Source organism: Penicillium crustosum, assembly GCF_028827405.1.
Source record: "Penicillium crustosum strain IBT 35664 chromosome Unknown utg000003l_segment0_segment0, whole genome shotgun sequence".
NCBI lineage: Eukaryota > Fungi > Ascomycota > Eurotiomycetes > Eurotiales > Aspergillaceae > Penicillium > Penicillium crustosum.
This window is the reverse complement of record NW_026623124.1, coordinates 4,036,558-4,058,110: the sequence shown is the minus strand read 5'-3', so window position 1 is coordinate 4,058,110 and position 21,553 is coordinate 4,036,558. Positions and strand designations below refer to the sequence as shown.

Genomic DNA, 21,553 nt, shown 5'->3' with positions numbered 1-21,553 from the left:
TTAGATGGCTTTTTGGTGAGTGTCTTGTTTTTCACTTTGCCTTTTCTAGTATGAATGGGGTTTTTTTGTTTTTGGTGTTTTTGTAAGAGATGAAGAATTTCCCAGGTGTGTGGTGAGAGTGCGATCATTGGTGTGTGGTGCTGAGGTGGTGCTGTCTTTTTATAACAGGGTATGTGGTTTAGATTCAAGATTCTATTTTTCAGAATCATCGGTAAATGCGAATGGGTATAGAGTTTCGATTGTCCAAAAGAGAAGAGAAAAATTGCTGCCACAAGGATGGACTATCATCCAACGCCCGGAGTATGAACTAGCGAGGAATGCAATTAACAGCACAGAGCCGCTTGCGGGGAGCCGTCTTGTAGCCTGACACCACAAGGTAGAGCAAATCCCCGATCAAGGGAGACACGACTTGTTGATTGTCATTGCTCGCTAAGAACTTCCGAGATGGCATTCGACGTCAACGACCCCCCCGCTTTGGGGACCAGCAGCTTTATCTTTAGGCCCCCTCGGCTCGCGAGGCTCCGGCGGCTGCTCTTCTTTCATGCAAGCGTTTTCCAAGATATTAGTCCACTTTCCACTAGTGCCAGCATGGCTATGCTTCAGATGCTGTCGGAAGTGATCTGCGCGGAAGAATTTCTTCGCATTATTGCACTCGCCGAATTTGTGCACGGTGGTCAAATGATCGAATCGTCGATCCCAGTCTGCCTGGGGGAAATTTGGGAATTCCTCTCCGCAGTAACCGCACGTGTCGTGGGTAGCTCCAGCATTTGTCTGGCAGGACTGTGCGCCTGAGGGGTGGAATGCTGATTGGAAACTCATAAGTGCGGCACATGACCATGAATGGCGTCGGAGGTGGAGGGAGTTTTGGTGGCGCTCGGCTTCGTTTTTGTTCTTGAAGCGGTGGTTGCAGTAGGCGCATGCGTACTGTTTCTCCATCTCGTGTGCACTATTTTGAATTAGTATGGCTCATATAATGAAGACATCACCGTGTAAACTTACCGTAGGCCATCTGGGTTGTCGAATTTCTTGGGTTTCTTTGGACAACAATCGCAGATGAAAAGTCCGCCGATCTTTGGCGCGGCTGGCTTTGGTACATTCATAATGGCAGTCGGCACAGACATCTTTCCAGTGGCGTCTGTCGCAGGCGGTTCTAAAGACGCAGGCCCTGGAAGTCTTGAAAGAGTAACCTGAGATACCGCCGCAGGAGAGCTAGGGTTGAGAATAGATTTTTCGTGGAAAGTATCGAGATCGGAGCTTGGTGACAAACCCCCTGGAGATGGCCGGTCGTATGGAGAAAGGCTGGTCATACTACTACCTCCAATAGACAGCGTAGACGAATACGAGCCCGAGGTCCGGATGCTCAAGGATGAGGCGGCTGAGAGGGTTCGTTGACTCGTGGGGTAGTTGGGGTTGACCGATAGTGTGTTAGTAAACGGATTACCACTCAGTCTTCGTTGAGACAAGTCTCCGTTACTCGTAGCAACGTGCAATGTATGTCTATCATCGCTCATCGGCTCACGCGGAGGGGAGGATGCCCTTCGTTTCATGCCCTGTCTAGAGTCCGGATATGGTGGAGTGGGCTCTCGAAGAATGAATTGCCGCGGGGGTGCTGGCTCGTCAGTCGAAAACTCTCCCTCGATATCTGAAAACACGCCCTGGTCATAGCTTCCACGGTTCGATCGACTCGGTAGACTGATGCTATCTTCTCGCTGGGGTGTTGCTCCACGATATCGGCGGCGGCCCGCATCCAGCAAAGATCCTTGGTCGTAATCCAGTGCCGATGATGGTGCATTGCTCTCCACGCTTGGACTTCGGCGTCCGACGTACTCTTTCCAGTTGACCTTGGTCCTGGGAGAAACGCCCCCGGACTGAGAGCTGTTGTGCCATTTCACGTCCAATGTGGACCCTTCCGAAGGCCCGGGTGATGGTAGATTGCTTGGGCTTCGTGAGGGAACAGTGAGTGCAGAGAGCGAATTTCGGTTGTCGGTTCCGAGACTGATAGATCCCCCTGGTGACGGAGGTTTTGCTATTTGGGGCTTCCCAATTTTAGATAATAGGTGTTGATCGTAGGCATTTGATGAGTCTTTGACACTCCGTAGTGAAAATTCGCGCTCGCCACTCAGGCTATCAACTGTGTTAGCGGGGATAACATGATATAGGGGGGCGCGGGTACTGCGAAAGCCGAGAGTTGCTCGCAGTCCTGGCGCATCAAGTATGCTTACATTGGACCCGTCGGATTCGGGATAATTGACATGGAATTTGGAAATCCGTCTGTAGCTGGCCGAGGTGGCTGGATCTGGATCTGGGTTTCAGGGCTTCGCGAGACGGGAACTCCGCCCTGCCTCCCCTCTAAATCGTCTATCTGCATTGGATCACCCTGTGAGGCGGTTTGCAGCCGTCGATGACCTCCAAACAAACTTGAGTCCGGGTGGATTGGTGGCAGAGCAGTAGTCGGGGTTTGTAAATTTGCGTGTTGCCAAGCGGCGTCATGGCCCATCTCCAAATCGGGAATTCTGGGCGGCGGTGGAAGTGGTGGAGGAGCAGAGATCATAGTAGTTCTAGTTCGTGAAGCTATAGGTAACGGGCCGTGAGATGATACTGCCAGCTCGGGCATAGCGTATTGGGATCTTTCGGAAGAACGGCGTGTGTGTTCTCTGAAATCATGGGAGCTCGGCGACTGAGTATATCGAAAGTCCATTCTAGAACCAGAACATAAAGCCAGGATCGAAATCAGAGACCGGTGCGCATCCACATGAACTCAAGTTGAGACCAGAAAGAAATCTAGTTGAACTGAAGAATAGGTCGAGCTTGATGTAAATCGGAGCAAGCAGGTCAAATCGATATCTCAATATCCCAGCAATAACCCAATCCAGTTGAGTGCAAACGTCGGTTGTGAAACCAGCTCCGATTGTTAAGCGGACTGTTAACCAGGCTCACACGCTCCGATGAGGAGTTTGTCAGAAGGTCCAGCTTCTGCCTACTTCCAAGAGAGGGAAAATAGTTATAGAGCGAGAATGGTTAATAAGAAGACTTCATGCAGTGTGTAAGTCTTGTGAGTCTAGATTGAGAGTCAGATCATTTGAAAGTGGGCTTGGACATGATCATAAAAGACTGGGGTAGGGGAGAAAATAGGGCTGAAGAAGGCCTACCTCGGGACCCTTGTTCGGCGATTCGCCTCATAAGATGAAACGTTTTCCCGTAAGTGATACACGGAGAGCCGGGTCTGTGTCCCATAGAAATTGGCCACCCTGCAACTCAAGGAGATGCACACATTCTTAATGGAAAAAATAGAAAGAAAAAGTAGGAAAAGAAATTAGAACTAATAATGTTAGAAAGGTGCAATTAAACCCCAGAGAATTTGAGTACAAAGTAAATACACACTCACACTCTATGCAAATGGGGTACCCCACCACTAGCTGAAGCCCGGGTTTTTTTTCAAAAAAAGTGTGTAAGGCAAAACAGAAAGGCTGAGAGGGCTGAAGCTGGAGCTGGAGCTGGAGCTGATCAAATAGAAGGCGAATCAAAAAGGAAAAGGTAAGAATTGAAATGTGCCCAGATCGGGGGTATCGGGTAGGAATTCGGGCGGTGCAAGCGATTGGATCCAATTCAGGCGAAGAGAGGGGGCAATTTAGGTGATCTCATCCTCAGAGAAAAATGAAGTTCAACTAATCAAAAGCAAAGAGGCAAAAAAGAAAAAAAAAAGAAAAAAGAGGAAATTGGAAACATACCAGAGGTCTCGGGGTTAAAGGCTTTGAGGGTGACGTGGAAAGGGTATATGTATTGTTGATACAGGTATTGTTCGTATATGGGTCATGTCTGTTACATACCAGTTACAGGGAAAGGGAAAAAACATCAGGGATAAAATAAAATGAAATGAAATATTCATCTAATTAAACATTAAAACATTAAGTCCTCCTTGAAATTAAATATGAATAAAATTAAATAAATCAAAAATTTAGTTTGGATTTTCTAGTTCGCGTGGAAAGCCACGTTGGAATGACAAGTTCTTTAGGGCACAAGGCTTAGCGTTAAAAGATTTCGGTAATTTGATATATTGGTTCGATACACTATGGATTGTACTATTGGACTATTTATTGTACTAGTTTTCGACCACGTTTGGATAACCTAGGTACATGATATAGCTTCCAGAAAAAAAAAGACATCTGGACCCCAGTACGGAGTACTACGGGGAATGAGACTGGACTGGCCCAGGGTTCTAGAGTTCTAGAGTTCTAGAGTTCCGCTGATCTATGTGACGCCCTCTACCCCATATGGAGTCTTCACATTATTTGACGGGATCATGGAAGCCAACCAGAACATTGCAGAACGACCGTGCGGTCAACCTCACAGGTGGGGGGGTCTTCGCATATTGGACGCCTCGCAAATGCTACCCAGATGGGGTTTTCCACACCATTAGTGTGTATAAAATGTTGTTCCTCATTCTAGTACTAAGTCGCATGCAAAAAAAAAAAATTTCATCAATTTTTTTTTTTGCCACTAGCATAAGGTGAAAGCTGCCGACGAATAGGGACCTTTTTTCGGTAAGGCAAAATCGGCCCAAACAATGGCAGAAGAAACACGTTCGAGGAACCATGGTTTATGGTATTCTAGAACTGGGACTTGACCAGAGAGGGGTACACCGTACATCCCGCAAAGTCCTTGGAAGAATGAAGTATAGATTGGCATGGTCTTGTGCATCTCTGCAACCAGTGATAATATACACCGGGAGGGGGGCTTGGAACTCTTGGAACTCTTGGAGATCTTGGCATTTAGGCTTAATATCTCCCGGACAAGGGGCACATGCGACAAGCCCCCCCCTGTTGATATTCTTGAATGCTGAATCCTGAACACGCAGATACGTATACGAAGTACGAAGTACATAGTACAATACATCTGCTATGGTACAAGTATAGACAGATCTTGTGTTGCGTTCGGAGGATTCGGGCCCTACATTCATTACGGATTAGAGAACATTCTTTTGCCTCCACATAAAGAAGAGGACAATGCTGAGTCGTTGGACACTGACCCACTGATTTACTAGTGCGCTCCACTTAGCGCCTAGCATTGCATGCACTGCCACACTGCCGGTCCGCCTGTCATTTGCGCGCAGGGGGGTGTGAACTCTCTTGTGGTGTGATCAAACATTCTAGGTAGTGTAAGACATGTTGAACGGGATCTTTTTTTTAAAAAAAAAATTACACAAAATGACCTGGTCGTTAGCAAAGAATGGGAAGAAGATAAATAAAGAACGTTGGAACAAACCCTCTAGGGCTGCAGGGAACAGGGCTGAGTAATCGGATTAATGCTCCACATCAGCTTCGAGAATGAAATTCTCATTTTCATTTTCATTTTCATTGGTTTTTAATTTTCTTCTTTAGGAAATATCGCTAAATTGGGTACCATACCGCGCAATCCTACATGTTAGGCTAGTATTACTCTATACATTTCAGGTTCTAGTCCGCGTTAGTACCCGTATATCGATGTAATATAATGGGGTTTCATCCCAAGGAGGTGGGTGAACTCTATGGAGTACGGAGTACGTTGGATGTATTACCCTGGAGCCCTATCACACATATGATGATCAGAGCTTCCGATCAGAGCATCTTGGTCTGTACAGAGTAATGATTTTCTTCTCTCAAATGTCAGGATTGCTGCACTAGGTAGCTCATCAGGATTTTGTAATTGCTGTGTGGCAGTGAACCTCTTGGCGCTGGGGGGTTTACCTCTGGTCCTTGATTCATCCTCTGTACTCCGTCTATGTACTCCGTACGGAGTACAGTGTAGCGGATACAAAGGCCTAATAAAGTTTCCCCCGGGCCCATTATGTGTGTATTTATCATCGATCGTCGCCATCAAGCCAGTTAATGTTCCAGGCGCCCTTAACCCATTTAGGAAATAATTAGATTGCGGTGGGTGATGGCTGACTAGGTAAGCTACACACCTCCATTGAGGTGTGTGTGTCCGCATTTTTCTTCGGGTAATGATTACCACAGTGACAGGCAGCAAAGACACTGAGTTAACAAGAGGCGTCAGCAAAGAGGGGTTTTACGGATTTTGTACTAGCTCGGCTGGCTTCGGCTGGGAAAATCCAGTCTTTGCCCAGGCTGTCAGCAAAAACTCAAGCCCTAGAAGAGGTCGGGTGCTTTGCTGCATATTGTACCTCCTGAGTCCTGAGGCGCAGCCAGCCTTAAGCCTTAGAAGGCTGCAGCCTAGAAGCGCGTGTCACACCTCTAATTAATGCGACACAGGACGAGCTAGCCTCCTTTATACTCCGTACGGAGTAGTGAGACCGTATAGGGCCTTCGGTCCCGTTTATTACTCCATTCCTGATCAGGCCAGGTCCAAGTTCCCCGCGGTAAGCCTAACTAAGCCTAAATCTAGCTTCCTTTTTTCTGGTTGCCCCGTGAGTAGCCCCTTGCAGTTTGGGTAGCAAATCAGATCACTAGCTAACGAGGTTGGTTGTTTGACCTTTGTTGGATGTAAATCGCCCTCTGTTGTACACGTTGTCTCGGGTAGACTTCTCTATTATCTACGAATCATTTTTATCCATGCACGGAATGCATATAAGACTACAACAAAGAAACTCTATACTTCTGTACTGTTGCAACCACACATTACATCTACAATTATGTAGAACAGGTGGGGCACATGGTCGAGATATTTGGTCGTAAATGTCGCGTCTCACTTTTGAGAAGAGGCTAGTGCAATTGCTTTTTATGACTTTGCACGTGCACTCAAGCTATAACAAAGACTCTATAGAGTACCTAGAATAGAAAAAGATCTTCATACATTACATACTTATGTACTTATGTAGTAGGCACCAACCCCAGAGTGGGGAGATCCTCATACGGTGACCTCCAAAGTGCCATGTTGTGTACAAATCCAGCCTTCCTTACAGCTGTAATTATCGATATGTGAATATCTGTGCGTTAATGAACGGAGCTCAAACCAACCGACAATTCAATTTCCCCTTAATAACCACGAATACACCCAAGTCCGAAATAGTTTCAAGGATATATGCGTTTGCCTGAGGCACTAAGGTCACCTGCTTTGTCATACCCTTGCCCTATCAGACTTTTTGAGTTTGGTAACGCCGAGGCTCAACCTCCGCCTTTGGGATCTAAGAGGGAAAAAAGAGTCAAGTTATCAAACTGGCACTGGGGCTGAGCTTCTGAATTCTGTGTTTTCTCTGTCGCCATCAAAAACCCACCTTTCTACTGCCAAGTTGCAGCCACCATATCTCAAAATGGCCATGAATCAAATAAAAGGCCACAATATCTATGTCGGAGGGTTGGTCTCACTTCTCTAACAGATAATCCCTGCCTGGGTGTCGCTAAAATATAGCTGAGGCTGGAGATTGGCACTGCCAATTCCTGATTTGGCAGTTTTCATTCATTGCTAACCCCCCCATTTGTAGCATATTAAGCGCCAAAAACAAAGCAGCTTTGGCACGTGCAGATATCTCGCATGTTCTCTCAGTGCTGCGTCTCAACCCAGCTGAGGAACAGGAGACTTTCAAGTCTTTCCAACATCTTTCCATAGGAGTTGACGATGTCGACGATGAAAATTTATTGGAGCATTTCCCCGCCGCTATCAAGTTTATTCAGTCCGGCCTAAACGGTGGTGGAGGTGTACTCGTACACTGGTAAGTCAAAATACATATTGTCCAATCTAACTTATGGAAAGTCTTTCCCGGATCTTCAATGGTTCCTATTTCCTCTTGCAGAATGCATATTCTTGAGTGGCTTCGTGCCTCCTACGTCATTTCATGTCCATTAAGTGCGATCTACACGTGGCTGAAGAATCCCAAGAATCCCGTTGATGCACATTGGTCCCTGTTTTTGGAAATTTGGAAGCTGTGTCTGGACTTATCATGGAAAGATGTACATTGGCTAATGTGATGAATCTAGTGCGATGGGGAAGTCCCGCTCCGCGGCCATTTGCATCGCCTACCTACTCCACCGGCAGCCGGGGGCACTCACACCGCAATCCGCCCTTGCGCTGGTTCGCCAAAGCAGGCCCTTATGTGAGCCAAATGAGGGCTTCATGGAACAACTGAACTTATACCATGAAATGGGCTGCCCGGATGATGTCACCGATCACCCCTTGTACAAGCGCTGGCTTTATCGCCGCGATGTCGAGGGAAGTGTGGCATGTGGCCGTGCCCCAGAACTGAAGTCGGTGCGGTTTGAAGATGAACAGCCCGTTCAATCCCAAACCACTACTGGTCGAACGGTCGAGATTAAATGTCGGAAATGCAGGTTAGTCCCACAATTCAAGACCCAGACCCATACTTCTAAGAAAGGAAAAAAAAAGAAACTTCCAGATTTGCTAAACCCTAACACAGAACAAAATTGGCAACGACTCCATTCATCATCCCGCATGAGGAGGAAAAGCAAAACACTGCCAAGTCCTCAGCAACCGCCGATTGTGGCCATGTTTTCCTCCACCCCCTGACCTGGATGCGCCCAAGTCTCTTCCCGTCCGAGGATGGAGCTGAGGCTAGCGCAGATACAACATATGGTGCACACCCCGACGATGCCCCCCTCTCTGGACGCCTCACTTGCCCCAATTCCATCTGCGGGTCCAATGTCGGCAAATTTGCATGGCAAGGTCTTCGATGCAGCTGTGGTGGTTGGGTCGTGCCCGCCATCGGTCTCACCAAAGCTCGCGTTGATATCGCATACCAGGTTAATATGGCTCAAGGCCCAAGAGCTAACCCTGCCATCCGTCTTCCTCCGGGAATGCGAGTTCCGGCAGTTAATGACTCTGGGCGGGGCAATCTTTGAAATGAGAAGTGACGAACATCATACATGCATACATAGTTTTACGAGTTATGAAAGCTTAAAACTCCAACTTACATTTGTTTATGGTTCATCGTTATTTTTCTTTTTTGGTTCTAGATAACCATATGCCAACCAAGGGGGCTCACTGGGCTTGTGAGTGACATGTGGTACATCTTAGCTTGGACTTGAGAGCTATGTACTTGAAAGTCCGCCAGAGCACAAGGGCTTCGTGCAAAGCTTGGTCATCATTATTAATGTACCACTCTTTGGGAAGGACCACGTGCCCCACGTGGAAAGTGAACATTGTTTCTGGCCATAACACGACTGCCTTGTATCTCATTTCATTCTACTCCGTACAGGCAGCGATATGGTATAGTGAGGCTCGAGAACACTGCCTCCGACCTTTCCAGACAAATCACTAAAGCTGACAGGAGATTGCACCGTGCTCCATCCCATGATCTACAAAAGCAAGACACACATTAGGCAGCACGGCGGCCGACATGCCCCTGCTGATCTGTACAGCCACTGTGATATCAATTCATCCCAAAAACACACAAGCCATCCATCTTCCGGAAGCTACCTAGCCATCTATCTTATGATTCGTATCCAACGCCCCCGTTGGTCCACACCCAGGTGCTATGTCCCACAGAGCAAAAACATGCATTGTGCACAAACTCAAATATAGAGAGTAATACAGCGTCTGCGATATGAGACAAAACCAAAGCCCCATTTCGAATTCGTATATAGTAATTGAAGTCGAGGCTGCACCGCATACCAACATGCATAAATCGACTCGTGGCCTTAGCTAGACTAGTCCTTGTTTTGTTTTTTGTTTTGTTTTTTAAATCTTCTTTAATTCCCGGGTGCGATCCCGTCGTGTTGAGCCATATGCAGCTAACGCAACAGGCACAAGGCAACGGTAGTTAGTTAATCGCGCGCCAAGGACAACCCTGAATTTCACCCATAAAAGGGTAGATCCACGCAAACGCATACTCCACTTGTCTTCTTCTTGTCTGCCCTTCTTTTCTCTCCAAAGTTTCTTTTCTTTTAAAAGTGGCCCCACTCACCGAAGCGCTGTCAGTTCGAGTTGGATGTTTCGAGGATCAGCGTTACGCCAATGACGCTGGGATTGACCGATTCATTTCCCCCTTCTGTTGACTTCCAAGGTTTGAAGCAGAAGGAGGCTGTGCAAAGCGGGTCTGTTTCCTGGACTTCCCGATTGGTTGTGGGTATGTGTATTGGTATTACGGGTATATGTTCGGTATGTGTTTGTTACTGGGGTATTCTTGTATCTTTGCAAAATAAGACCTTATATTAGAGCTTTTTGAACTATACACATCTCTAATATGCCCAGGTGATATATTAGTTATGTACATGTAGTTACTAACTAATTGTAGATCTAATTAGTGTACAAGTCCTCATTGGTTCTATTGTTTCGACTACAAGCTAAGACGCTGTATACATACTTGCCAAATCCATGTGATTGGCAACCCTTTCCTTGTGGGGGTGGGCAGTGCACTGCCTTGCAGGGGGAAGCTCCCTGTGGAGTTCCCATCTCGTCGGGCTTGGAGCACTTAACAAATGCATAGGTACCACAATCCTTTCCACAATCCGCATCATCGTTACATACTTTATCAATAAATGCGGTTGTGATCGCCTTGCGTCGATCGATGGCATTTAACTTTGTTTCAGGTTTGTCTGGGATTAGGCTTGGCCATTTGGTTTGGATGATAGGGACGGACCTCGGGAGTATAATAGCTTGCCAAATAGGGGATTCCTAAACACGATTATCAACATCTGGGATAATATCGTAATTTTGCTCGAAGCATTTTGCCATTCGAAAATAGTACGTCTAGTGTCACTTCGTTCGCTGTACGATATCTACACATCTATGGAAGATTCTGCGTTGAACAGGCCTTGTGTCTCGTGGCGACATTTGTTGGCAACTAGTAAGCTACCAAATATAGGCTGCCAAGTACTTGTAGCTAAATAAAGATAGCACGGTGGGAGTTACACTGCCTTCGAGGTTTGAACAACACGTGCATAACTATCATGTACTATACTCACCTAGTGAAGTGTGGAGTATCGGTCAATATACTACGGAGTACCCCGTACTCCCGTACTCCGTACACATCGTATAGTCGCCTCTACCTAAGCTTATAATTTTAGCCTAGGACTATATATAGGCTTCCGGGATGCATCTAAAACCCCGGTGCTATTTTGGTCGCGTGCTCTAGTGCAGCACGATTCATCTCTAGTCTTGCTAGGCAGCATTCAATCGATAAACTTGACTTAAGGAGTTCAAGAAAGGCATCTACGATTCTGGAACAATTGTAGATCGTGTGATTTACAGGAAGCTGCGTTGTGAGAGTTGAATCTTTACGTGTCTGTCTCAGTCCTGGCAGTGTTATGGGTACGTAGTTATTTATGCTACAGGCTATGTATATAGACCTGGATTAAAATAACATCGTATAGTATGCCACATTTAATGTAAGCAGCGGCATAACTAGGTCGTAATTGCTATTGAGACTATTGCTAGTACCTACGTCGAGAAATTAACAATTATAGAGATACATCTTACAGAATACAACATGACGCTCATCACGGAACAGCGTATACGCATACGCATAATGCCCGTCCGGACAGCAAGAACCCAATGTAAGGGATTTCAAAACGAGATGTTATATATCGGAGCTTGTGTTCCTAGCACTATGCTGTCTAGGTTATCAATAAGTTTATATTGTCTGTCTCCGTACGATTCTAGCATGCTCGCCTCCTGCGCCTGATGAACTTGCAACACCTGCATAGCTTTGGCGATCCCCGCTTATGATACGAGCCAACTTGTCATCTAGGTATCTTGCTCGAGATGAATTACTGTCCGGCTTGTCCTGAAGCCGACGAATTTTGACCTCATACTCAAAGCCCCCAGTAAAAGCATCATAACCCCTCTTTCACGCTGTTCTGGACAAGGCGCTGCGTGCAAGATGCATCCGAAACCATGTCTCTGCTTGACCATTCCTCCAACATGCAGCCGGCCAAGTCCAAGGCTGTCTGTCAATGACTTAGAACCACTCTTGAAGCGATCACAAAGTACAATTCGACTGCGGCATCAACAGAGATGCTTGAGACCTGAAACGTGGCGGAAATCTCTCACCGCATTTAGTCCTGAGAGTTCAAAGTGAAGCTGCGACATGGGAAAGGCATTGCACTGAAGCAACTTCGACAGAAGTGGATGCAACGTCCATGGCCTAAACCTCACCGACAATATCAACCAGCAGGTATCTACTTAAAGAAGTAAGGCCCCAGTTTTGCATTTGTTGTCTTTCCCCATTTCATTGCTAGTATTTCCTTTATCCAGGATGGACCCTTCCCTCAACTAATCAGCAAGACAACCCTCCACCAAAATGATCGCTATAACGATCCAATAGCTGTTATGTTAGGTTTCCAATTTAAAGTACACACATGTATACAAGATATGATATGACCCACATAAACCAAGTTGCAAATGGTTCCAATTAACAACCATCAATCCAAGCCAAAAACGATAGAAAAAATTCAAGTTACATGTATCGTGTTAAGCTCTGAACAGCCTCTACCAAGCTATAATACCCTGCTATGGACGAACTCTGATTAGTATCTATACTGTAGCAGTATATATACCACAGAGAGTTCGTTCGAACATCGCATACATGGAAGATCACAAGGTCGCAGAAAATCCACGACTAGCGGGGTCCATCGAAGAGCCGAGTAAGCCGCCCACTAGGGCTGAGGTAGTTTTCTACGAGGGGCTCGTTAACTATGTTTTAGTCTTAAAAGGGGGCCGCTCTAGCTAACTAGTGCTTATTATATTCCCACTTGAAGGTCATGCAATACGGGAAGAGCATCGTGGCACTGGCGTATTCACTGCATAAATACGATAGAAAGCTAACAGTTACCGGGCTGGGGATGTATGTAATTGTCGGGGCGAGAGTGGCCGGTGATTCGTTTAAAAGACGGAGCCTTGTTGGACGCCTTGTTGACAAATGTGCTACTAAGAATAATCAGGTTACATGGATATCACCGGGAGAGTTTTTCTACTGCAGTTGGCATCCTGCAGGATCAGAAATTTCATCGCGAGATAAATGGAGGACATTGTACATATGGGTCCTGTGGCTGAATGTGCCCGAACAAGAGCGCCCCGTGCCGGGGGCCAATACCACGTCACTGGCTTGAACCTTCTTTTGCCGAAGATTGTATGACTCGATAATTGCGCGGAAATTCCGCTAAGAAATAAAGATGTATAGATGTGAAGATACGAGGCTGGTATGACTCAATATTTCCGCATGGTTGCGTCCGTCGTTCTCTGCAACCTCTGTCAAAACGGAGACTAAAATGGATAGGTTGGTAATCAATGATTGGTGATAGCATTAAACATGCCGCGCGAAGCGATGGACATCAGTTGTCAAACATGCCTCGCCTGTTTTGCAGCACGTTCTCCTCGCCCAGGGCTTCAGTGTGGCTGCCATATCAGGAGAGGATAAAGGGCGAGCCAATATGGTGTTCTTATCTCAAACTTTACTGACACTCAAATGATATGATCGAAGAGAAGTCTAAGGATTTCCCGACGGCACAGTGGGGAACAGTGAAGGCTGCCTTAATCTTTCCTGGTTGCGTTTCGCCATTTCAATATTGCGCAGCCGGTCGATGCGCATCTGATAGAAATTCCTGTTTCGTCGTTAGGAATCATTATAAGGGAAATTATATTTGTAACATACTTGTGCAAAGAGAAAACTCGAGGTGAATCATCTGACTTTGTCTCTGTCGCAGAGCTCTTCTTGATAGAGGCGATCTGGTAGGGAGAATCAGTCGACACGTTCATATGAAGCATTTTGCTTGTTTTTCATTTGCGGTGGAAAGCCACGAACCTTATCATCTCTATCTTTTTCATCGTTGACGTTTGACTCGGATGCATCCTTGTCTTTGTCTTTGGCCTCATCTTTTTCCTCTTTATTGTCCTTGCTAGACGCCTTCTCGCGCTCTTTCTTTCGTCGTTGTTTTTCTTCATATTCTTTTTTTATCTTTTCAATCTCTTTGGCCAATGCCTCTTCTTTGAGACGTTTTGCCTGGCCCTCTGTGTCGATGATTGGAGAGCAGAAATGCTTGTCTTGCAAATGTGCGGGGCACACGTAGAAGAAGTCCTGAGTGAATTAGCCACTTTGCATGTATAAAAATGGGAATGAAGTGAGAAAACAATCTTGCACACTATGAGCTAGATCAAAGATCAAATTTCATACCTTGTTGTCCGGTGTGATCATCACACTGGTTGACGGTTTGTAGCAAATCAAACATGCTTTTGCAGAGGTATCTGCGACCCGACGCACATGGTAAACGTTGGTTAATGACATGGTGTCAAATGAAAATGTTTGCTCTAAGCAATGGAGTGTTTCAGAGCTTATGTTGCTGCTTGGAGTTCGTGCTGAACAGGTGTAGATGGACTTGATGAGGTTGGTGTTGATTGAGAAAGCGCCGTCATGTGACCCATAGTTCTAAGAGTAAACTAGATCGATTGAAGTCTTTACAGCATAATTAGAATTCAAGAGGATCTCAATGATGAAAACAAGGTATTCATTTACTAAAGCTGATATTGTATATCAGACAACATCCACCACGCCCATCTTAACAGAACGCCTAACCATGCATTTGTCCCCTGATATCAATCCCGGTAGGATTAGAGAATAGGACGAGAGATAGCAATACATGAAGTTTTGTGAAGAGAAATCATGAGATATAGTGAGCATTAAAAAAATTGCAGCAAAAAGAAAGACCATCATAGATCATAACACCTCCTCCCCGTCGATGCCAGCTGCCTCCTTTGCTACCCTCAGGTCCTTACCTGCGATACCGATATCCCGCAAATAAGGCCTGAAGGCTGTCAATAGATCCTTGAGGCCTCCACGGAGTGCAGCAAGCACGATTTCAACATCTGGAACTAGACGGGCAACTGCTTGGGCCTGAGGATCACTCGAAGGCGGGAAGTTGATATCAGTCCAGTGGGCATCCAATCCACCCTGGTGGGCAAATGCATCCAGAGTGAGAGTGGTTTGTGTCAGAAGTCGCACGGCCGAGGGCACATCGGCTTGAACTTTGCCATACGGATCTTCGGCCAAACTGGCAATGAGGAGTCGAGTCAACGACTCCACGGCATCTACAATCAAGGATAGAGAGGACTCTGGTGTGCCAAGAACAATAGCAGAGAGGCGCTGGGCGTATGTTTGACGGAAGGGTTGGCCGATAGGCGAGCGAAGAATCTGCGCCAGGACTGGGTTCATGTCCTCGGGCTTATGGGTTGTGGATGGGCCGCCGGTAAGCAGTTTGAACTTCTGAGGAGAGCCGAGATATTTCTGCTTCTGCTCAGGGCTAAGCATTGCGGATGATGCCCGGTCGAAAACATCACGGACTCGGGCTCGCGCAGTTGGAGTCCAGTCTTCTGACTGACCAATGGATTTAGCCGCCGAGCTGAACGCATCGCCAAATTTGTCCTGGCGTGAAGTAGCTTTGGGGGCGGTAGTAAAGATGTTGTCATCTTTGATCGGTTCTGAGAGTCGCGGGAGAGTCTGAAGAACAGGTTCGGATTTCTCCGCCTGCGGTAAAGGTTTGGTAACAGGCGCAGGATTTTTGCTTTCCTCGATGCGAGTATTGATGGCCTGGATTACATCGGTAGTGCAAGCAAGCACCTGGGACCAAGCTGAACCACCCTCGCGATCAATTTCATTGAAGATTGCCTTCCGGCGGTCGGGCACGCGCTGGCTGATGAGACTGAGTTCCCAGAGTGCAAAAACCTTCACAAGCTCCTTCTTCGCCTTAAGGCCACTAATAAGACTGCCGTTGGGATCCTTGGCTTCTGTTGTGAGTGGCTGACCCCGCTTCAAAGGCTCCTTGCCGATGAACACAGAATAAAAGAGGTTGGCGGTTTGCCAGGAGAGGACAAGCATCACTCCGGGGAGCAAAGTTTTGAAGAAGAAGTAGGGGAAAATCGAGGGAATGAAGCTCTGAGGTTCGGCTGCAGATCTCGGGAAGCTCCAAGAGAGCTTGGCCAAGTACAAAGACCAGCTCCACACAAAGCTTCTGAAAAATATGGGGTATATCACGAGAGACGCTCCAGCAACAGTGACGCTTCTGAGAGCCCCGGCCGCCAATTCTGGCACCAGAGCACCTTGAAGATACTTTGAGGTTGGAGGTACGGGGTGAGTACGCTCATCATCTGTTTTTGATTTTTTCTCCGCGATGGGCACTGCAATGCGGTCGTAGTCGTAGTAGAGGTGGAACACTGCTTGCACACATGCTAAGAATATATGGAAGGAATGAAGGTAAATCGGCCTTTCGTTCAGGGTCGGTCGCTCGTGTGGCCTATATCTCATTAGTCCAGATCAGAATCATTTAAAGCATACTTAACGCACCTGCCCCGTTTCACAAGCTCGAGGTTGGAATCGCTCGAAGACGACCATACATAAACCACGGTGAACCACCATGCCGAGAAGATGTACCAGCCAAAGGTTTGCGCAATTTGTAACAGGGTGAAAGATCTGAAAATTCCGAATGAGGAGCTAGCTGTTCTCGAGCCGATGTGCATTTGACTGACGCGGAGGACGAAAATGGTGAGAGAGGATATGAAGAGTAGCGCGGTTCGAACACCACAACTACCAAATGGGAACCATAACCAGAACACTGCATGTGTACTTTTATCAGTTCTTTGTACTTCCAGGACTTGAAATTGAGCCTTCGAGGCTCGGCCCGATAAGGTTGCGATGTACTTACAGGATGATTTCTCCCCGATCGCGATTGCGATAATATAAGAGACCAGCAGTGAAAGTGCAGACGCATGAACAAATCTTCGGTGTAAGGCCGAAGTCAGGATTCGCCTGTAGGGTCGAGTTTGTACGACGGCCATAGTGAAAGCTTGGGAGTGGGATGCGCTCGTGGTAGAGAATGAAATAGTTGAGGATTAGAGCATGATCAGAATAACGGTCGTATGGAGAGCTCCGGGAGCTGGAGAGCGGAATTGGCGGACCAGGGACGGTTTTGGCGAATGGTCACGGCTGACAGCTGGTTGTGTTGAGCTGGTCGGATAGAATCGATCAACGACGAGGTCCGCCTAGGAATATTTTGAGGCATCAAAACACACCAGCCACAACTAGTCATGTGATATGTGGCACAGGTGTGCATTGTGCCACATAAGACTAGTCCATATATAGACTAGTGGATACATAGTACGTCATGTGAGGGCGGTCTGAACACCAATACGGCTTATCGAAGGCACCAGGGACCTGCAGATAACTCATTTGGTATCCAGTTTTCTTCTACTTTCACTTCAAGCACTCATTTATTGCTTTTACATTACACATAAAATGTCTTTTGACAGACTAAACTCGCTGGAGGCTCAGCCTACCACCATGCGCAGGGATGAAGACGCGCAGTACCGCGATGATCCGGACTTTGACCATCTGGCCGAGCAGCTCTCAGATCAGTTATTTACGTTGACATCAAACATCTCTCGCCTATCCAACCAACTTGCCCTTCTTGGAACCAAACGCGATACAGAACGTGTGCGCGAACGAGTTCATAATTTGCTCGAAGAGACCCGTACGGGGTTTAGGGATGTAGGAGAAGGGATTAAGCAGATCCAGACATGGGAGGACGTCAATGTATGATATATCGGATTCCATTCACCGCTGAGAATTTCTTATTAACATCCCAACTTATAGCCCTCCCAGAAATGGACACAGCAGAAGCTATCGTCTGAATTCAAGGCCACCTTGGATGAATTCCAAACTATCCAGCGCCGTGCACTCGAGAAACAGCGCGCTTCTGCAGTTGCTGCACGTACAGCATTTGAAGAAGGCGAGCAACCATCCGGTGAGAACGATGTCCAATTACAAGAACAGCTATTGGAAGAGCAACACCGGATGGCCAACCAGGGAGAGGTGGACTTCCAAGAGTCCCTGATCATCGAGCGTGAAACAGAGATCCGGAACATTGAACAAAGCGTAGGAGAGCTGAACGAGCTCTTCCGGGATGTTGCGCATATTGTTACGGAACAAGGAGGGCAGTTGGACATCATCAGCGAAAATGTCCAAAATGTCACCCAGGACACACGAGGCGCCAATGTCGAATTGCGCAGTGCCAGCAGATATCAGAAGAATGCGCGCAACAGAGCCTGCTGTCTCTTTGTAATTCTTGCTGTTATCCTTGCTATTATTGTGCTTGCAATTGTCCTCGGGTAGATATTTCTCTTCTTTTGCTCGTTCTTTTTTATTGGCTACCGTCACGGTCTTCGTCTTTAATGTTGTCATGTATGCGCACGATATCCCTCTTGCATGATTGCACTTCCGTTAGTCAAGCATCTCACCTTTTTGCTTCATCTCATTTTCTTCCTTCTGATTTACACATTCCTTACCAACCTTCGATTTGTATGGAATGGAGAACATTAATTCATCGCTGTCTCTTAATCCTGTAGCCTGATATCGTACAGAATTATATGTGTTGTACATGCAAAATACACCCAATTGGGTCCCAAATCCTGCCCATGCTCCGTTGTCGCCTTTGTATGTGCAGTGCGAAAGCATATCCCGCCAGAAGGCGACCATCAATGATGCCTGCCTTTATAGACCTGTGAAGCGGTTGAACCTCAACCTCCAGCCTTCATAAGTATTCAATTTGGGCCGAACATCGAGGAAAAAGCTGAGCTTCCCGGGGGCGGCATTGGCATTGGCAGCCAAGCCCGATGGGGTTTCATTGCCCCCCGATGGCTTGCCCTGATAAAAATCGATAACATATTCAACCTTTTCACCACCACAGCGCTCAACAACCCAGTCATGTCTATCAAATGGATGCTGGTAACCAAGCCATCCATTGATTCGCGCACGCGGACTCAGGTACTGTGGGTCGACTCCAAGTCCCCGGAAAGAATGTAGTTTTGGTCCTCCGCATTTCTTGCTCCCGGGGTCGGCGGACGGGCCCTTTTTCTCCCATTCGAGGATTTGGTCCCATGCGCGTTCATTGACGGCGTTATGAATGGGGATAATGGAGGCTACGGAAGTTGCGAGCTCTGAGGCTGAGGCAGTAGATCCAGGGGTGTTACCCTTGCGCATCAAAGCCTCGAAAAACTGTTTTTCCGACGGATAGATCCAATTTCCAGTAGCTTCATCCCGGCCAGTCTCGGATTCGGCATTGGATGGGCTTCCATGCGACACGGCGTATGGGGATGAAGAACCTTTGTTGGCCTCGGGGCACGCACCGGCTGAGCTGAAATCACCAGCTCGAGGGATAGAGCTTACTTCACGGTCTGTTGATAGGGGTCGTTGTGCTTTGGTACGTGATTGGCCCTGTTCGGCAGGGACATCGGAGGTATGATGAGGTGAGTTGCTATTTTGTTGCAGCCAAACCTCCCTGGTTTTGTGGTCCACAGGACAAGTTGCTGCCGGTGGTTCCGCAGAGGGCGCAGACGGCGTACTAGCTGCAGCTCCCATTGTTGAATAATTGGAGGTCAATGACTGGAGGGTGTCGATCGCAACGCGGAACTAGAACTACGCCGTAGAAATTATTTTGCCGCCTCACCGCCCGGACAAATCAACAATCCCCCCTAAGTAGTAAATCCCCCTCATGTCTCTTATGCTTCTTTGAAATTTTATTGATCTTTCTTTTATTCACCTGAAGCAAAAATGGCGTCCACATCGAACCAGTCTGTTTACCGGGCCACTACCACCGCTCCGGTGAACATTGCTGTTATTAAGTATGCCGCTCTCTGATTGCCCCTCGTCCGTTTTATACCAAATAGTTTTGTTCTAACAAAATTATCATAGATACTGGGGCAAGCGTGATACTACTCTCAATCTCCCAACAAACTCCTCCCTCTCAGTCACACTCTCTCAGCGCTCTCTCCGTACCTTGACCACTGCTTCTTGCTCTGCCGAATACCCACCTGCGGATACCCTGAACCTGAACGGCAGTCCCCAGGACATTCAGTCTTCCAAGCGCACACTCGCTTGTCTCTCCAACCTTCGTGCACTCCGCAAGGCCCTTGAGGATGCCGACTCCTCGCTCCCCAAGCTCTCCACCCACCCTCTCCGGATCGTCTCCGAGAACAACTTCCCCACTGCTGCCGGTCTGGCCAGCTCTGCAGCTGGCTTCGCAGCGTTGGTCCGCGCTGTCGCCGACCTTTACGAACTTCCCCAGTCCCCTAAGGAGCTGAGCCGCATTGCGCGCCAAGGCTCTGGATCCGCCTGTCGCTCCCTGATGGGCGGATACGTCGCATGGCGCACTGGCGAGCTTGCTGATGGAAGCGACAGCCTGGCCGAGGAGGTTGCCCCTGCATCCCACTGGCCTGAGATGCGTGCTATTGTTCTGGTTGTCAGTGCCGAGAAGAAGGATGTTCCTAGCACCGAAGGGATGCAGACTACTGTGGCCACCTCCGCTCTCTTCGCTGAGCGTGCCCAGAACGTTGTTCCCGGGCGTATGGCTGCCATTGAGACCGCTATTCAAAACCGCAACTTCCACGACTTCGCGGAGATTACCATGCGTGACTCAAACACCTTCCACGCCACTTGCCTCGACTCGTGGCCCCCTATCTTTTACATGAATGATGTCTCTCGTGCTGCTGTCCGCCTTGTGCACGACATCAACCGCGTTGTTGGCCGCACGGTTTGTGCCTACACTTTTGACGCTGGCCCAAATGCTGTCATCTACTACGAAGATAAGGACTCTGAGGTTGTGGCTGGCACCGTCAAGGCTATTCTGGGCTCCAACACCGAGGGCTGGGACGGCGCATTCTACGAGAGAGTGGCCAATGTCACTGCTGGTGTTTCCTTGGATCAGGTTGACTCTCGCGCCGTCGAAGTTTTGAAGGAGGGTGTGAGCCGCGTCATCTTGACTGGCGTCGGAGAAGGCCCCGTCAAGGTTGAGGATCACCTTGTCAGTGAGACTGGTGAGATCCTCAGCACTCTTTAGAAAGTTTGAATAAGCTATACCGGAAACCTGGTATTCCCATTTTGGCCAACTTTGGAAGGCCTCTCAGCCTGAAAGATACCCCACCGTTCTTCTGCGGACAATCCAACTTGGCCATGCAGGCTTGATGCAGATATTCCTTTCGCTGTATCTTCTTTTTCTCCCCGATAATCTAGAACATAATAATACCATGGCAGCAGCGGGGTCTCGGGTTATAATAAAGCAATACATCTGGTCCCATTCATAATAATAATATCAATATATCTTGCACTTGATGAGGCACAACACAATACACGCAACCTTGGAAATCAATGGAATATTCGCTTCCAACTTTAAAGGTCCAATATCTGTCTTACTATACTTCCCACCAGGCTAATACCTCTGTCCTTTCAACAAGAGCGACAATCATCACAGCGCCTAAATCCATATCCTAGCGTCTTACAATTCTCAATGAACCTGGTTTGTTCATTGTTGGCATAAACACAGCAACCTGCAAATTCACAGCCGGTAGCATTGAAGCTTCCACCAGTCTGAACACAGGCAGTTTTGGAATTATCGGGGATACCATCACAGACGCATTTGATAGACCTGGATCCCACTTGGGCTATTGCTAGCGTGCCCAGGCCCAACAGGAGATTGAAATATGTTGAGATAGAGAGGTGCATAGTCTGAATCAAGACATTAAGAGATTGGATCCACCTAATAGATAATCTGACAAGTTCACTCACGGTTCTTGCAACGGGACGGCCTTGCTTAGGGCTCTCTTTTGGTACCCTGCTTGGTTGCAG

At 47.5% G+C, this 21,553-nt stretch overlaps 7 protein-coding genes across 7 annotated transcripts; 3 read left to right on the top strand and 4 right to left on the bottom strand.

The window, feature by feature from the left end:
* Positions 1 to 429: 429 nt before the first annotated feature.
* znfA (putative C2H2 finger domain protein) lies at positions 430 to 2,551 on the bottom strand (the record flags this gene model as incomplete). The annotated part of the gene is made up of 3 exons (XM_056876344.1): positions 430 to 946; positions 1,000 to 2,124; positions 2,223 to 2,551. 3 exons carry the CDS (start codon positions 2,549 to 2,551, stop codon positions 430 to 432), a joined length of 1,971 nt encoding a protein of 656 aa, XP_056728532.1.
* A 4,695-nt stretch (positions 2,552 to 7,246) lies between these two features.
* On the top strand, positions 7,247 to 8,789 carry dspC (dual specificity phosphatase YVH1; the record flags this gene model as incomplete). The annotated part of the gene is made up of 4 exons (XM_056876343.1): positions 7,247 to 7,290; positions 7,418 to 7,645; positions 7,911 to 8,261; positions 8,348 to 8,789. The coding sequence occupies 4 exons, from the start codon at positions 7,247 to 7,249 to the stop codon at positions 8,787 to 8,789; spliced, it is 1,065 nt and encodes a 354-aa protein (XP_056728531.1).
* A 4,586-nt stretch (positions 8,790 to 13,375) lies between these two features.
* Positions 13,376 to 14,192, bottom strand: N7487_008612 (AAA-ATPase Vps4-associated 1 family protein; the record flags this gene model as incomplete). The annotated part of the gene is made up of 4 exons (XM_056876342.1): positions 14,060 to 14,192; positions 13,691 to 13,963; positions 13,541 to 13,614; positions 13,376 to 13,490 (listed from the first exon to the last, which is right to left on the bottom strand). Exons 1-4 carry the CDS (start codon positions 14,168 to 14,170, stop codon positions 13,376 to 13,378), a joined length of 573 nt encoding a protein of 190 aa, XP_056728530.1. The 5' UTR covers positions 14,171 to 14,192.
* Positions 14,193 to 14,599: 407 nt separating this feature from the next.
* Positions 14,600 to 16,881, bottom strand: N7487_008611 (nucleoporin NDC1; the record flags this gene model as incomplete). Its single annotated transcript, XM_056876341.1, has 3 exons — positions 16,581 to 16,881; positions 16,223 to 16,490; positions 14,600 to 16,172 (listed from the first exon to the last, which is right to left on the bottom strand). The coding sequence occupies exons 1-3, from the start codon at positions 16,711 to 16,713 to the stop codon at positions 14,600 to 14,602; spliced, it is 1,974 nt and encodes a 657-aa protein (XP_056728529.1). The 5' UTR covers positions 16,714 to 16,881.
* A 289-nt stretch (positions 16,882 to 17,170) lies between these two features.
* On the top strand, positions 17,171 to 18,046 carry N7487_008610 (SNAP receptor PEP12; the record flags this gene model as incomplete). The annotated part of the gene is made up of 2 exons (XM_056876340.1): positions 17,171 to 17,467; positions 17,528 to 18,046. 2 exons carry the CDS (start codon positions 17,171 to 17,173, stop codon positions 18,044 to 18,046), a joined length of 816 nt encoding a protein of 271 aa, XP_056728528.1.
* A 378-nt stretch (positions 18,047 to 18,424) lies between these two features.
* Positions 18,425 to 19,291, bottom strand: N7487_008609 (cytochrome c1 heme lyase CYT2; the record flags this gene model as incomplete). The annotated part of the gene is made up of 1 exon (XM_056876339.1): positions 18,425 to 19,291. One exon carries the CDS (start codon positions 19,289 to 19,291, stop codon positions 18,425 to 18,427), a length of 867 nt encoding a protein of 288 aa, XP_056728527.1.
* A 157-nt stretch (positions 19,292 to 19,448) lies between these two features.
* mvd1 (diphosphomevalonate decarboxylase MVD1) lies at positions 19,449 to 20,768 on the top strand (the record flags this gene model as incomplete). The annotated part of the gene is made up of 2 exons (XM_056876338.1): positions 19,449 to 19,554; positions 19,625 to 20,768. The coding sequence occupies exons 1-2, from the start codon at positions 19,484 to 19,486 to the stop codon at positions 20,766 to 20,768; spliced, it is 1,215 nt and encodes a 404-aa protein (XP_056728526.1). The 5' UTR covers positions 19,449 to 19,483.
* Positions 20,769 to 21,553: the final 785 nt, after the last annotated feature.